Source organism: Acromyrmex echinatior, chromosome 11 (genome assembly GCF_024713525.1).
Source record: "Acromyrmex echinatior isolate Ae372 chromosome 11, ASM2471352v2, whole genome shotgun sequence".
Taxonomy (NCBI): Eukaryota; Metazoa; Arthropoda; class Insecta; order Hymenoptera; family Formicidae; genus Acromyrmex; species Acromyrmex echinatior.
The window spans coordinates 1,600,813-1,616,375 of NC_141862.1; the positions used below are offsets into that span (position 1 = coordinate 1,600,813).

Below are 15,563 nucleotides of genomic sequence, written 5' to 3' on the forward strand. Positions count from 1 at the left end.
TAATTAAATTTCTGGTTATCTCTATTAGAATGTGTGATAGATTTAACTAGGATTAAGGACTTTGATCAAACTTTTAGCACTGATTAACTTTTAATCAATACTATTTTATTAAATAATACAAATAAAGTTTATTATTAAATTAATAAAATTATGTTGCTAATAAAGCTTAAGAGCAACGAATTGGAAAGAAGAGGTTTTGTCTTAAATGATTCTGCTGATTGAGTTAACTGCTGATTAAGTTGATTAGAGTTTGGCCAAAATCGCCCTAATATTTATTTCTACTAATGTAGATTAATTTTAAATTTTGGTTTAATCTACTTTTTGTTCTTTTCTAATTTTGAGAACCAGAACAAGATAAAATATAAGTTAAACTAAGATTAAAGTTAATCCATATATTGATAGAAATGGACGTAAGTGTCTGGTTTGTACCTTTCTTGAATCTATCAAAATTTTAAATAATACAATAAAATTCTTTTTCTAATAAAGTCATGATATCAGAAGAATATTATCATCATTAAATGACAAATAAAATCATAATGACTTTCTTCTTATATCAACTTCTGTGTTCTACCTAGGACTTTCATTATCGAACGATTTTAATTTCGCTAAAACATACCTCATTATCGATATCCTCATGATGCTGTCGTTCGCTAACGACAATCGCGATTGTACCCTCTGTCACTATTTCGCGAATTATTGTTTCTCTCGATCCTCCGCATTCCATATCAAAATCTCGCGTTAAGCTTCATCGTCGTGTCCCGTCATTGTCGTCGATCTTATCGCAGCAAAAGGCTTGGCGAGACTGACTCGCGTTCGTCCCAACTTCGCGACTCTATGCTGTTACCTAACTTGACCGAAACCGAATCCACCAAAGCGGGGGATGGACTATTCTCCTTCACTTGTTGTCCAACCCTGTGACTAATATCGAATGCATGCGGGGAAAATCATTCCTGCACATTTTCTCATCCAGACTATCGGTTTACCTTTTCTACATAATTCCTTAATGTGATCTTTATAGTTATCCCATCTGTTCAGAGCAAAACCTAGATATTTAAATTTCTGCACCTCCTCTATCTCCTTTTGACGATATCTATACGTACATGCCTTTATCTCAGCATTTTTTTATTTGGACCAGAATAGAACAGTACAACTTAGTTCTGGCAATCTAAGAATGACATCATCTCAATCTTTCTGATAGCATATTTTTCTGATATCATATTTTTTCTTTGCTGAATATGGCTCGAAGTTAAATCAATCAAAATGTACGAAGGAGCGAACGAATTTTTGGTAATGTGATGTCAAATATATTTTATTGATTATTAATTTGACATCACGCTATACTTTCACACGCATCTTTCATAATTCTTAATTTTTTAATTTTCTGAATATAGTAGTAAATGACGCTTAAATAGAGAACTGAATTCATCTATTTTCTGAAATAAATTCGTAAATTTCGCCTTCAATTTAATCATACAAATCTTCTTTCTGTCCTTAATACATCTTTTTTTTTCATGCATTTTTCATGTTTTGTTGCATATCTGAATTAGATGTGATTCATGTCGATTGAATAAACTCTAATTCTTCATCTATAAAATTTCTTCACAATGTATCGACGAAATGCGGTGGCACTTTGAACATTTTGTTTTATGAAATTTTTCATCTATATCCACTCATTTTGGATCAATGATACATTTGTATTTTTAGAAAAAGGTAGAAAGTTTAATACGTTAAATTCGATGCGACGAATGTGCACCGTGCACCTGACACTTTTGGTTCCGCAGTGCGCATTATAAAATTTTGATGATATATGTAGAAATATATACATTTAAACAAGCACAGCATGCGTTTTGTATCCGGTTCGGCAACAATGAGATGCTTCACTTCTCTGCGCGTGCATCTATCGATGAAGGAGACATCAATATATCGCGCGTAGGATTTCGAGATGTCTAAAACGTAGATCCAATGAGATCATCTTCGATTCGATTCTATTTATCGAACGGAATTTTGACAGAAAGAATTTATTAAACGGATAAACATCATTGCAGTTACATAAAGAGTATTTTCTCTCATATCGCTCAAATTGCAATAACTAAATCTGATGAACATTTTAGGGCAACCGTAAAAAAATGTCGAATTCTATAAAAAGGAAACCGGTTTCGACAAATTTATGTCTTTTTTGTTTGCGTAATGTCATGATTATCCGCTTGCTCTTTCAAAGTTTCCTCAAGAATCATCATTGCGACACTTCTACGCAACAACTGTTACATGAGGAGAACTTTCATCGTCATTGGACTTTTCCTGAAACAACATTGTCGATTAGCGGTGATCATTACGGTTTGCGAGCAGTGCGTGGGTTTCTTTATAAACTGTTGCATAATTCGATACTGGGCCTGAAATCTAAAGCCGAAACCAGTAACGAGAAACGCATAACTTGTGTCTTTGACATTCATCCAATCTCAATATGAAGAGGCAAGCGTGAGCGGATCATTGCCATGTTTCTCGAAATAATTGCTGTTACATCAGCGTCTTAAATTACCATGGCCTTGAGAAATTACGAGATCATTCCAAATTGGGTTCAATCATTTTGTCGAGGAATAATAAGGACTTTCCGTATATATTCCATATATATTCAGTAAGAATGAGTGCAACATGCATTCTACATCGAGAAACACATCGGAAATACGAAGACATTCATTATATAATAGAAACATATAAAATAATTTAATATTATAAATATGTAAAAATTATTTTTATCTCATCTCTCTTAAAATGGAAAAAGCTTAAAAATTTTATTTAATTTAGTAAACAAAATCTATTTTTTAACATAGAGCAATTTATACGATTTCATAAAATTTTAAATTTAATAAAATTATTAAGTAAAAAATCTAAAAACAATTAATCTTTTCATCAAAACTAAAAATGGTTACCGTTGCTACAGTGATATTTAAAAATTGCACAAAATTTCCAGTGCAGTTTAAAAAAGCATGATTCATATAATGCAAAAGTTCACAAACATTACAGAAAATGGTATTATATGTATATGATGGTTTACTGTGAATAGAGCCGGTTGTTCTATTTTCAGATAAATTGATAAATTGGTCATTTACCTTTTGGATAACCAAAAAAGTAAGAGCATAAGAGAGAAACATCAGCACAAGTAAGGAAGTAAGACAATGAGCTGAAATTTATCGAAAGGTGGAACAATCCAGCCATACAATAATATCCGATAGAAAAGATAGAGAAAAAAGAGACATATAAAAAGTAAGAGAGAAACATCTAATGACCAAGGTGGAGTAATGCTAAAATTAAAAGATTAAAAATTAAGTTAAAAATTTAATTAATTTTAACTTTATTTAGTTACATTTTAGAGATTCTTAACTCTTAATTTTTTAACTTTATATAGTTATATTTTATCGGTAACTATTAACTTTTAATTTGATTTTTTAAAAGTTAACGTCAGGATTGGATAAGCTGGCGTTATACGAATACTATATTTAGATTATATACTTATATACATTCGCGTCCGTCGGAAATATATTTTCTGATTTCAAATATTTTATTCATGTTTAAACAAAGAATAAATAGATTTGAAAACGATCCGTCATCGTGATCTAAAATCACGATTTCTTCGAATACAAAAATGCAATTTACTGCTTTACAAGGATTATTTTTTGGTGCCCCAGAATAATCACGTAAAAGCTGATCAAAATCCGTAAAATACATATGTGAGTCCTTATTAGTTAAAAAAGTTTACTTAATTTAATAATTTAATAATAATTTTTTAATTTAGTTAAAAAAAAATTAACTTGAAATCATGAAATAAAACAAATTTAACTTTTAACTCTTCAATTACTTTTTTCATTAACTTTTAATTCAATTAATGTCACTATGGATTAACTTTTCTATCTTAACTAAGTTAAATTTTCAAGGCTATTAATTTTAATTTAACTTAAATGTAATTTAAGAAGAACTTACCCAACTCTGCTAATGACATATTAAATAATTATAAATAATATTTATAATTATAGTATAATACAATTTTGATTATGAAAAATCAACCTTATTTATTTAATAAATTCATCAAAAGGAAAATTTTTACAGAATTTTTTTTTTCTTAAAAAATGCTTTTCTTGTTTTTTTTTTTCTTCGTATAACATTTCAATTTGTTAAATAGGAGTTTACAGAAAGAGAAACGAAGAATAATTTTATTTGTTAAATAGGAGTTTACAGAAAGAGAAACGAAGAATAATTTTATTAAAATCTATGAATAAATGATATTATGATTATATTCATTCGAATAATTTCAAGTACCTTATAGGATTACAACGGTTCCTTCTTTCCCACCATCTCTTCGACTCTTTAGCTCTTCTTACATAAGTTTGGTTTCGAGGAAACGTGCATTGCCCTTTGCCTGTAACGGTAATACTGTACAAACTAGAGAATCTTCGAAAGGACGCACCTATGCCCCTTCACGTGGTCTCGTGAGCTAACTATATGTAACAAAAGCGGTGCATACATATTTTCGAGCTGTTGTGAACTGCTTCTAGAGAATCAAATAACTTTAATTTCGTTTCTGCATTTTTTAAGTGACAAGCATCGTTCAATGCTACTATATAATAACAAGAAGATTCACTGAGAAAAATGATTTTCATCGGAAATAACCGTTTCGATGCTTTTTCCGATTAATTTTGATCGGATTCAGGATTATCCAACGACAAATGTTTTTTTCCGATGAAATGCAATTTTTGATAAAATATGAACGAAAATTAAGACATTTGTCTATCGTTAAAATTTTATCGGATAAACTTACAGCTTGATTAAACATTATTTGAATGGATAAAAAAAAGGGTATTTTATCCATTCAAGTTTGATATCCGATCAAATATGCTACATTTGATCTGAAAATCCGATTTTCATTAAAATTGCTCATGTGCAAATAGTACGCGATCGTTGCAAGATACATGTGACGGAATTTATATATATGTATATTAGATTGACGAGAAAAAAAAATGTTTTAAATTGGCCTCCTAGCTCAAAAGCTTTCATTTCAAACTAAAAAACATCCCTAAATTTATTAGGTGTTGGAATTAATTCGTAGCGTTTTACAAAGTATTTATAAGTTTTAAAAGTACTTTCATTAATGTATTTTTTAATGCTCATGTGAAATAAATAACATTCTTTCATTAAAAAACGCTACGAATTAATTCCAACACCTAATATATTTAAAAAATATTAAGATTTAGAATGAACGATTTTTAAATCAAAGTTTCGATTTTCCTTAATATATTTGATTTGATGCAAAAATAGCTTACTCCAGATTTTAAATGTGATACTGTATGTTTTTTTGGTTGCTAAACACGATGCAATAAATTCATATAGTCCTACAATATTCGCCTTAAGAAATACAGCCCGATTAATATTTAAAAAATGACAATTTCGAGTTCAAGGTCGATTTTAGCAAAGTTCCAAGCATTCAAATGAGTCGTTACTCTTCTCAAATTGTAAATCTGTTCACCCAAATCAAGATCAGTTGAAATTTTCCCAGGATCTCCTACAAAGCTTAGAACTTGTAAAAATTTTTTTACAAGTTTTGAAGTATATCGCTTTGTGATTTTGACATTCTCTAATCAAATGCCTCAATTTGACGATAAAAACTCTTTATTAGAAAATGAAATGAGTACAGAATAAAAAAAAATATGATTTAATTAATTGAAATAAACTATATATTATGGAGTATATTTTTTTTATTAGTATTCATTTTATTTTCTAATAAAGAATTTTTTATTGTAAAATTGAGGCATTTGATTTGAGGATGTCCAAACCACAAAGTGATATATTTTAGAACTTGTAAACAAAATTTTTCTATCCTTAAAAACGTTTTATAATCCAATTAAATGCAACTTTTAAAGTAAATTGTAAAACTGTAGGAGATGTTTCGGGAAAATTCAAACTGAATCTTGTTCTGGGTAAATAGACCTATAATTTAAGGGGAATAACGACTTCATGAACACTTAGAATCTTGCTAAAATCGACCTTAAACTCGAAATTTAATTATTTTTTTCACATTTTTTATTAATCGGGCTGTATTTCTTAAGGCATATAGTATATCGTAGAGCTAAATAAATTAATGCGTGATTAGCGATTAAAAAACATACAATACTATATTTAAAATTCGGATTAAGCCATTTTTGCATCAAATCAAACGTGTATTAAGAAAAATCGAAACTTTGATTAAAAAATTGTTCACTAGCGACCTCTAAATCTAAATATTTTTGATATAAATTTAGAGGTGTTCTTTTGATATGAAATGAGAGCTTTTTAGCTCTCTCTCTCTCTCTCTCTCTCTCTCTCTCTCTCTCTCTCTCTCTCTCTCTCTCTCTCTCTCTCTCCCCCCCCTTCCTCCCTGTCTTTCACGCTCTTTCTCCTATGCTTCTTTTCTCCTACACACACGCGCTCTCTCTCTCTCTCTCTCTCTCTCTCTCTCTCTCTCTCTCTCTCTCTCTCTCTCTCTCTCTCTCTCTCTCTCTCTCTCTCTGAGAGGCCGATTTAAAAAAAATTTTTTTTCCTTGTCAATTTAATGTATACACAGAGTGTATTTTATAATTCTATAATTCATTTACATTCTATAATTCATTCAAAAACGCTCATGAGCAAGAGCGGACTAAACTGAATCGAAAAGTCCTATATTATTTTGCAATTTTCGTAGTAGTTACAAAAAACAAAATATTTTTTACTAAAAATCGCTGAATATTGGTTTTCAATAATTTTTTACTCAAATGCTATCAATTTTACAGAAAAACAATAAGAAACAAAAATTGTTTATTTTCTTCTCATAGAACTCTACAAATTTTTTCAGAATTTTTTAGAATGTACTTTTTAGTACTGCATTTTCTTATTTTTACTAACATGAGAAAATATCGTATTAAAAAGTTCTGAAAAAATTCTGAAAAAATTCTCAGAACTTTACAAGAAAAATAAATTCTAAAAAATATAAAGTTGACAGTATTTGAGAAAAAAATTATTGAAGACCAATATTCGGCAATTTTTAGTAATTAATTTCTTTAAACCCTAGTATGATATTCATGGATTCAACGTACCCTATGCGATTTTTTACATTGCTGTAACTTTTATAATATAATTTGAAGGTTCAGATTAAGGCTGAAAAAAAAACTTTAACTGTCCATAGATATAATAAGGATTTTTTTTATGTTATTTTCAATGTGAGAATGCATAAAAGTTCAAAGAGAGTATTTCTCTTTAAACTTTTGTGCATTCTCACATCGAGTACCTCTCTCAAAGAGGTACTTGGGATCTACAAGTTAATCACCTTGTAAATTTTTGGCGTTCTGAATATTCTTTTTTATTTTTTATTAAATATACGTTTACTGAGTTTCGGATAGTATAAAAGTAAGTAAAAAAATGAAAATGTAGAACTAAAAAGAATTATATTTCAATATAATAAATAGTAGACATTTTATAATTTTTGTCAATCTTCAGAGATCACCCGGTCGGGACGAATTTATTGCTTTAGAGCGAGTGTTGCATCATCCTCTAAACTAAATTCTAATAAATTTAATTATATATACTGTAATAATATATTGTACATGTGCAATCCTTTATCTACTTATATTATTATTCTTTTATATTGTTCAAATAATAAAATTTTATTTATTAATTGTAAACTTAAAATATGTAGATTCTTCAAAAATGTCGATTTTCGATAGTTCAAATAATTATATTTTTTTGAGTGATTCATATCGTACTATTTTTTTTTGTTAGTACAAAGAGTTTACTAAAAAAATCCTACGGGTTTTTGATTGAACATTAAATTAAAAAATTTGAGAATTTTTTTATCCAAAGTAGTCATTTTTTACGAATTTTTCCAATAAAATTTCTTTGAAAAGCATTATAATTAATTGGAAATAAAATATTATTTATTTGATTCATATTTATCTGTCTTTGTCTGACTTCGAAGTATAAATTTCACACGTTGTGAGCTAAAAAATACGTATTCAGAGATATAGAGTGACAAAGTTGCAGAGTTGCACAAACAACTAGCGGGAAGATAATCAAAAATAACAATACCATACTAGGGTAAACTATTGCGGAAATTGCAAAATGATAGAGGACTTTTCGTCTCAGTGTAATTTGCTCACGAGCGTTGTTAGATGAATTACGGGACACCCTGTATATGAAAGATTTCATAATGCTGTACTTTATTCTATTCTGGTTTTTTAAATATGAGTATACTCATATTTTAAAATAGAATAAAGTGCATAGCATTATGAAATCTTTCACTCATGTTCTAATTAATCTAATGATTCTTTAAAGACAAATCCCCAAAACAGAGTTTCACAATGAAAATAAATAAGATGTATCTTTTTGACAGTTGAGTTTTTAAATTTATGTAAAAATTAATTCAAGGATTTGCTATTCCTTGGAAATGATGTAATCGAATTATCCGTTCAAAAAGTAACAAACAGGTATTTTATTGAAAATTTCTCTGAACTTATTTCCGATTAAATGTGATCGCATTTTTTATCGGATCAAAACGATTAGAAATATCCATATAATTTGTTATAATATTTTTTGAAAGGATTTTTTTTTTAAACTTTGATATATGTACATATATTTTTCTCAGTATAGTATTGTTACAGCTAAATTCATAAATGATTGTTAAAGCTAATTTCATAAATAATTTATTTGTCTTCAGATCATTAAAGATCAAAGATTCTCAGCGAGAAAAACTTCAGTGTTCAGAAGATTAAAATTATAGATATCGTTCAGGAATCAATACAATGCTCACAATGCATGACTGTATCTTCTTTAGAACGGTTCTATGAATCGAACTTATATCGCTTGTCAATTTTGACTTTGTTAGGTAATCATGAAGGAGAATAGTGAGTGAGAGAGTGAGTAAGTTAGTGAGCGAGTGAGTGAATGAGAGAATGAGGGAGGGTGGGAGGGAGGAGGAAGCGATCGTGCGTGCGTGCATATGTGTGTGTGTTTGTGTGTGTGAGAGAGAGGGTCCAGTAAATCCTTTTTAAGGTGATGCATTCTCTGACTCATCTTTTCACAATAGGTTTCATCGCTTTTGGAGCTCATTTTTTATATGAATGTAGATTTTATTGCAGATTAAACAGGTTTTCGAACAGTTTGCGCTATTATTGTACGACTGGATTATAGAATAGAAAATGCGAGTTGCTATTGATGGAACTGTTAATATTGTGCACAACTTTCACATTTAATGCGTTGCGGTAAAAAGTGCATCATGTACCGACTATTACCATTCAAATCATACAAATTTTGATAATGGCTACATTGTCACAAATAGAGATGAATGAATTGTACATTTTATCGAACGTATAAAATTAGATTTACTTCGTAATTAAGCTAATACGAACCTGCTAAGTCAAGCATTCTGATGTCGCGAGGAGCATCCTTGCATGCATTAACAGAACATTGTAGAGCACTTGCAATGCTTTCTATGGCACTTTTTCTTTTCTATATCGCCATAAACTTTCCTTTTAAGCTAGTATTGAAGAAGGAGACAGTAAGACGCATAAACATTTAAAAAGTCAAGAATATAAGCAAAGCGCGATAATTAAATGACGAATAGTATTTGGAGCCAATCGAAGAATTATGCAGTCTTCCATTTTTTTAAATTATCAAGACTAATTCTCATTATGTCTATTATAGAGGTATGCGAATAGTTCGAATTTGAATGGAATTGAGTCGAATCATAGTGGATTCGATTCGTTTTCAAAGTTGAGACTCGAAATTGAATAAGTTCGAAATTTCGAATCATCGGTAGTTCGATTTCAATCGCCTATTTTGTTTGCTTCATGTATACACAATTCTCGTAAATTGAAAATGATTTATTTTTTCGTTTATTTAAAAAATCTAGAAGGCTATTGAAAATACTTTATTACTTTTAAATTAGCTTTTAATATAAATCTGAAAAAATTTGATTTGAATTCGATTTGTTTTCGAATAAAAAAGATTCGACTTGATTTGATTCGACGTAAAAATTTCAAATTCGATTCGATTCATTTTCAAACATATTATCAAAGATTTTATTCGATTCGATTCTATCTCATAAATGTTTGATTTGCACATCTCTAATTTCTATTTATAGTTTCGGAATGCCTCGCGAAACGGAACTTTTCCATTCCCCATTCGGGAAGAACAAATGTGGAAAAACTGGTAACTTACTACCGGAATCGATATTTACTCGCAAGCATCATCAGTATATTGCTTACGACAAAACTTCCGCCGTCTGTGGAAGAGAAATTTATATCTCTTGTCGTAAGCCTGTGGAAATAAAAATCACATTTCCTTGGGCATCGCAAAATGCATTCTTCTGTAACATCCGTGACATAATTTCCATCGTCATTATCGCTTCATGATAATCCGTCTTGAGGCGTAACGGACGAATTGCTAAAGATACGCATGTGATCAAATCATGAGAAAATTGATTATGAAGTTCACAGCATTTCTCTCAGTATTATCGAAGTAATGAGAAATTTCTCAGCTAGTTGAAGACTTAGCGCGATAACAGATAATTTCATTTTTTTTTCACTTCCCTGATATTTAGCTCTAAAAATTCTATTAAACTCTGTATTCAGTTTTAAATAATAATAAATGGAAAATCGACTAATGTTAATAACATAAATAAGAAGAAAATCTTATTTGCTCAAAATTGATTTTGATGCCTACTAATATTAACATTTTATTATCATCGATTATTAAAATTGATATTCTTTTCTAATGTGAAATGCGTTCATTAGAAAATTGTTTAGCTTATTAATCTATAAAGGACACGTTCCTATGAGTATGCATAAAGAACTTGGATGCAAATTCGCACCAGTTTTTAACATTTTATCTACGATGCGTTCGAGAAAATGCTACATTAGCGCTCTTTCTATCATTCTATCTTCATTGTTTAGACATAAAAGATAGAATGATACAAATAGCGTTAATAGCGCCTCTCCGAATGCACTTCTAATCTTGTGAAAGATAAAAATGAAGTTTGTAAAATAAAACCTATAAGTTTTCTAATCAATTGATTGATAATATTGAATTTTCGAAAAACAAAATGTTATTCATTCAAAGCTACGTGTTAAGCAAAATCAATTTGCTCGAATACCTACAAGTTGGAAATCTTTCTGATGCGAATTCGCATCCAGATGTCATTTACAAGTTAATATTCAGCAGTAAGCAATATAAAAAATAGTTTTTCTTTCGAGCCGAACCGTCGATTAGAAGGTTGTTACTGCCCCATGGAAAATGCTTTCCGCGATTCGCATGGCGGAATTGGTTTTCACTTTCATGCTTAGATCAGATCTTCCGCGGAAGACGATTGCTGCTGCTATTGCTGCTGCTGCTGCTGCTGCTGCTGAGAAGAACGGCAAGAGAGGCGAGAGAAAGTCGTTCGGTGTCCAGATATTTTTCGCACGCGCCACGTTGCAGGTCTCGCGATTACGCAAACCGCACCGTGCGTAATCGATGCGGATGATCGATGATCGATGGTCCACACGTTTGTCTCCCTCCGCGAGACTTTGGAGCTCAAGTTTCATCGATTCGTGATTTGTTTCCGCTCGTTAGCTCGTCGAAAGTCGGGAATGATTGACTTTTGATTGACATGCGTCAACGTTTTCCGTGATGAAAGCTGCAGATCTCTTATTTAGTTCTTCCAAGAAAATTTCATTTTTCTACAATATTTAATATCGTTATTCAATTCAATATCATTTGTATACGTCGACTAATTCATAAATGTGGCATATGCATGAATAGATCGATATTTCGTCTGCAGTTTCGCTTTCAATTTATTAAGGAATTACAGGCATTGAGAAATCGGATCTGTACAAATAATAATACGAAAATCCAATCACGTAAACACTTCATTTCGAAAGAGTTGTGCAAGTTGGAAAATAACGAACGCCTAATTCGTTCGTGCTGGCCTTGTCCCCTTTCGGAAACATATCTTGCGCCAGGAATGAATACTTGAACTCCGATCTCAAACATTATTGTATGAAATCACAATGAAAGATTATATAATCTAGATTATATTAAGTATACGGAAAGAATGATTTTGCTAAAATAACTAAAAATTGAGTTAAATACAGATCTGAAAATAATTCTGTTCAACTATCGATATGCACTTCATCGATTGAGCCGTTTAGGTACGTTGTAGGGAAGAGTGTTCTGCGTGATTCCCCACAGGAATTACGTAAGTGGAGAACGGCATTGGTTTGGGAGATACATAATAAATTAAAGTTACGTAATGTAGAGAATGACATTGGTATATGAGATATATTACGAACAGTAAAGTTTGTGTTTGGAGACCCATAAGCAGTCATAAGGTATACGACTTGTCACGCGAAGCGAGGTCCACTCCCCTGCTTACGGGGTGAAATAGGTTTGTTTCATCCCGTAAGCAGGGGAGTGGACCTCGTTTAGACAGAAAGGGGGAGGGAATGATGAAACTTTAATTTATTATACCTTCCAAATCAATTCCCTACAACTCTTGGAAATCATTCAGGATATTCTCCTCTACAACACATCTAAAGGACACTCAAATCAGTGTAATCTAAACTATATATCTACCGAACTCTCAAAATAATTATATAAGAAATTCAAAGATGAGCTATGCTACAAAAAATTTTGACATTTTAGCTTAAGCGTCTTACATAATTATTTTGATAATCCAATAAAATTTTCAAATCTGTGTTGAGCGAAATTTTTAGATATTTCTGCAAAACCGTCTTTTTTTGTAGGAATCATTTTACAATAATTATAATACAATTAAACAATAATTTATTATTTTTCTAAATCTACTAGATATTTAATTTTTCAAATAGAAAGAAAAATACCCTATAAGAACCACCACAAAGTTGACGTGTGATTTTTTATTACAGAAGGAAGTAACGACTAACATTTCATTCTCGATTAAAGTCCTCATCAGTATACAATAATTGTCTATATCTAATTAATGATCAAATCACAATCAACAAATTTTAAATTCAATCATTAATTAGACAATTATTGTACACTGATAAGGACTCTAATCGAGAGTTGAATCATTTGTCGTTACAATATTCCTTTGTAATAAAAGAACTTGATCACACATCAACCTTGTGATGGCTCTTAAAAGTTATTTCTGTTTCTATTTGATTTAATTCATTAGAACCTAAATTATTTTCTAAATTTAATATTTAATTTTTCTATGCTCTTAAACATGCAATAATGGTATTATTGTAGAATATGCATCGATCAAAGCGCGGAGCAGGAACGTCAGCTCAGGTCGTTGCAGGTGGAGATGGAATCGATTCAGCGACAGTTCGAGGCCGCGTCGGTAGATCGCGAGAACGCAATTCACGAGAATCGGAAACTGCAGGACGATCTGGCGGCGTTGACTTGCGAGATGCGAAACATGCAACGCGAGCTGGAAACCTCGCGCGCCGAGTGTTATGACTTGAAGAGACAATTGCAGACTTATGTCAGCGAGGTCCGTCGTGCTGAGGAGCTCTTAAATCGGAAGGTATATCCAGAAAGAATCTTATTAACAACATTCGCTTATTAATCTAATCAATCTTTTTAGGAGAATGAGAGAACGGAAATGTTGAACCATTTTCGAAGCCTCAGCTTAGAGGCGACGGTTCTGGAGAATAACAATCACAGTTTAGAGTCTGAGGCGGCGGAGGTTAGAGGTGCTCTTCAAACTGCGAGGCATCAGATACTTGATCTTGAACGTCAACTAGCGGATAAGGACTGTTTAATAAAGGGTTACGAGTCTCAGGTATTTCGCTCTCTTTATAGTTGTTGCAAGGAAAAAACAAACGAAGAATTGTATTGGTATTTTCACTTATTACGACATCTTACATTGCAATATATTCAGCTGAAAAGAATTTAATTTAAATCAGGATCAGAACAATACGATAAATTTTTGAGATGTAAAATGTAATCTCATCATTCTCACGCATATAATGATTTCTTTAGATAAGCAGTTTGACGCAGAGCGTCGCCAGCATGGAGATGCAGCTGCAGCAACAAATCGAACAGAAACATCGAATCGATACTGATCTAATGGCAGTCAGGGATCTATGTGTTAAATTGGACCAACAAAAGGATACGCTTACAGAGCAGCTTGGTGACAAGGACACCATGAAAGCGCATGTAAATTTACTTACTCTCTATGCCATACATTTCTACTTTTTACACGTCGCTTCAGTTTGTCTATATCGCCTTGTTCTTTCTTATATAGTACGAGGTGCAATTGTCAAGATTGCAAGCCGAGCAGAGTATTGTTGAAGATCAAATTACTAGAGATCGCGTGACTGTGGAACGGCTGGAAACTCTTTTGAATCAAGCTAGACAGGAGTCCATTAATGCTGAGACTAGCAATCAAGAGCTGCAAAATGAAGTCTCCAGATTAAAGCAGAAAGTTTCCGAACTTCAAAGTAAACTGTATGTCTCATTATTCCTATAAACACACACACACACACACACACACATGCGCGCGCATGCGTGAGTATGTATATACATATATTGTTTCTATTCTTTTTATATTATATCATGTATTTACATCTTACGATTATAGATCATCAGAATCTACGGAGCTTAAACAGTATCAGAATCAAGCGGCGGAGTACAGCAAACAGATCAGTGAGCTCCGTAGGCAAGTCACCAATGAGAGATTTGATCGTGCAAGAAAGGAGGAAGAAAATCGCAGGTATTTTATTATTAAAAAAATGTTTGACAACCACAAGTTTATCTCTTTTCCATTCGCTTTATGCTTTCTCTCGTTTTGTTGGATATTGCCTATCATGATCATTCCAAAATTTAGATATTCTGAAGAATCCACGCATCTCCCCCAAAAATCATTCCAAAATCAAACAACTCTTCCTCAATCGGATGTTAGGAACCCTAATAACGATGGTATCGCCTCCACGTTCAGGTAGAGCAGGAATGACTAAGCGACACGCTCAAAAAATAGATTATAATTGATTAATTAGCCAATTACGATTTCCGTTAGGCAAGTAGATTGGCTGAAAAAACCGTACAACGTGATTCCCAAATACACATGCGTGCACAATCCTAACCAGGTGGGACTGACGAATCACGATCGACCTATATCGTTTTTGCTCGAGTGTCAGTGTTCCTCCATTGAAAAATGTATCTCCCCCGTCAATTTTGTGCCATGCCCTAGCATGTTCTCCTCGCAACGCAAGTCTGTCGGTAACACAGATAAAACTCTAGAAGTTTCCTTAACAAAGGAAGTATAGTAAATACCTAGTTAATGTTTCAAAAATGCTTTCCGAGCTTTCGTAAGAACCTTTAGCATTTTTAGAAATAATTTTTGCGCTATTCACGTATACACACACACATACACACGTGCGCGCGCGCGCGAGCGCACACACACACACACACACACACACACATTTGTAGGAAATATATGAATTTTATCATTTACAACGATCGTCTTTTTGATGCAAGATGATTTCCGCTATTAAGGGGATCCTAAAATGAAGCCCGAACTCCGATGAAGTTACTAGAGGTCG

General features: G+C 31.9%; 2 protein-coding genes across 8 annotated transcripts in view; one reads left to right on the plus strand and one right to left on the minus strand.

The window, feature by feature from the left end:
• Nucleotides 1–5,675, minus strand: part of LOC105144974 (uncharacterized) — a 28,038-nt gene extending 22,363 nt beyond the window's left edge. The window contains exon 1 of one of the 2 annotated variants that reach the window (XR_015546724.1): nucleotides 617–5,675. Coding sequence is in view for 1 of the 2 variants with exons in the window: in XM_011054245.2 (XP_011052547.1) it covers nucleotides 617–636 (20 nt within the window). In the remaining variant the exon portion in view is untranslated. The remainder of the gene's footprint in view (nucleotides 1–616) is intronic. The other variant, XM_011054245.2, reaches the window with a different exon arrangement.
• The window catches only part of LOC105144976 (Centrosomal protein 135kDa), a 59,902-nt gene that overhangs the window by 30,573 nt on the left and 13,766 nt on the right, over nucleotides 1–15,563 (plus strand). For 3 of the 6 annotated variants that reach the window (XM_087411374.1, XM_087411376.1, XM_087411378.1), the window contains 5 exons: nucleotides 13,264–13,543; nucleotides 13,604–13,801; nucleotides 14,002–14,178; nucleotides 14,267–14,469; nucleotides 14,603–14,959. In XM_087411374.1, coding sequence (XP_087267500.1) covers nucleotides 13,264–13,543; nucleotides 13,604–13,801; nucleotides 14,002–14,178; nucleotides 14,267–14,469; nucleotides 14,603–14,959 — 1,215 coding nt within the window. The remainder of the gene's footprint in view (nucleotides 1–13,263; nucleotides 13,544–13,603; nucleotides 13,802–14,001; nucleotides 14,179–14,266; nucleotides 14,470–14,602; nucleotides 14,960–15,563) is intronic. The other 3 variants (XM_011054248.2, XM_087411377.1, XM_087411375.1) reach the window with 2 other exon arrangements.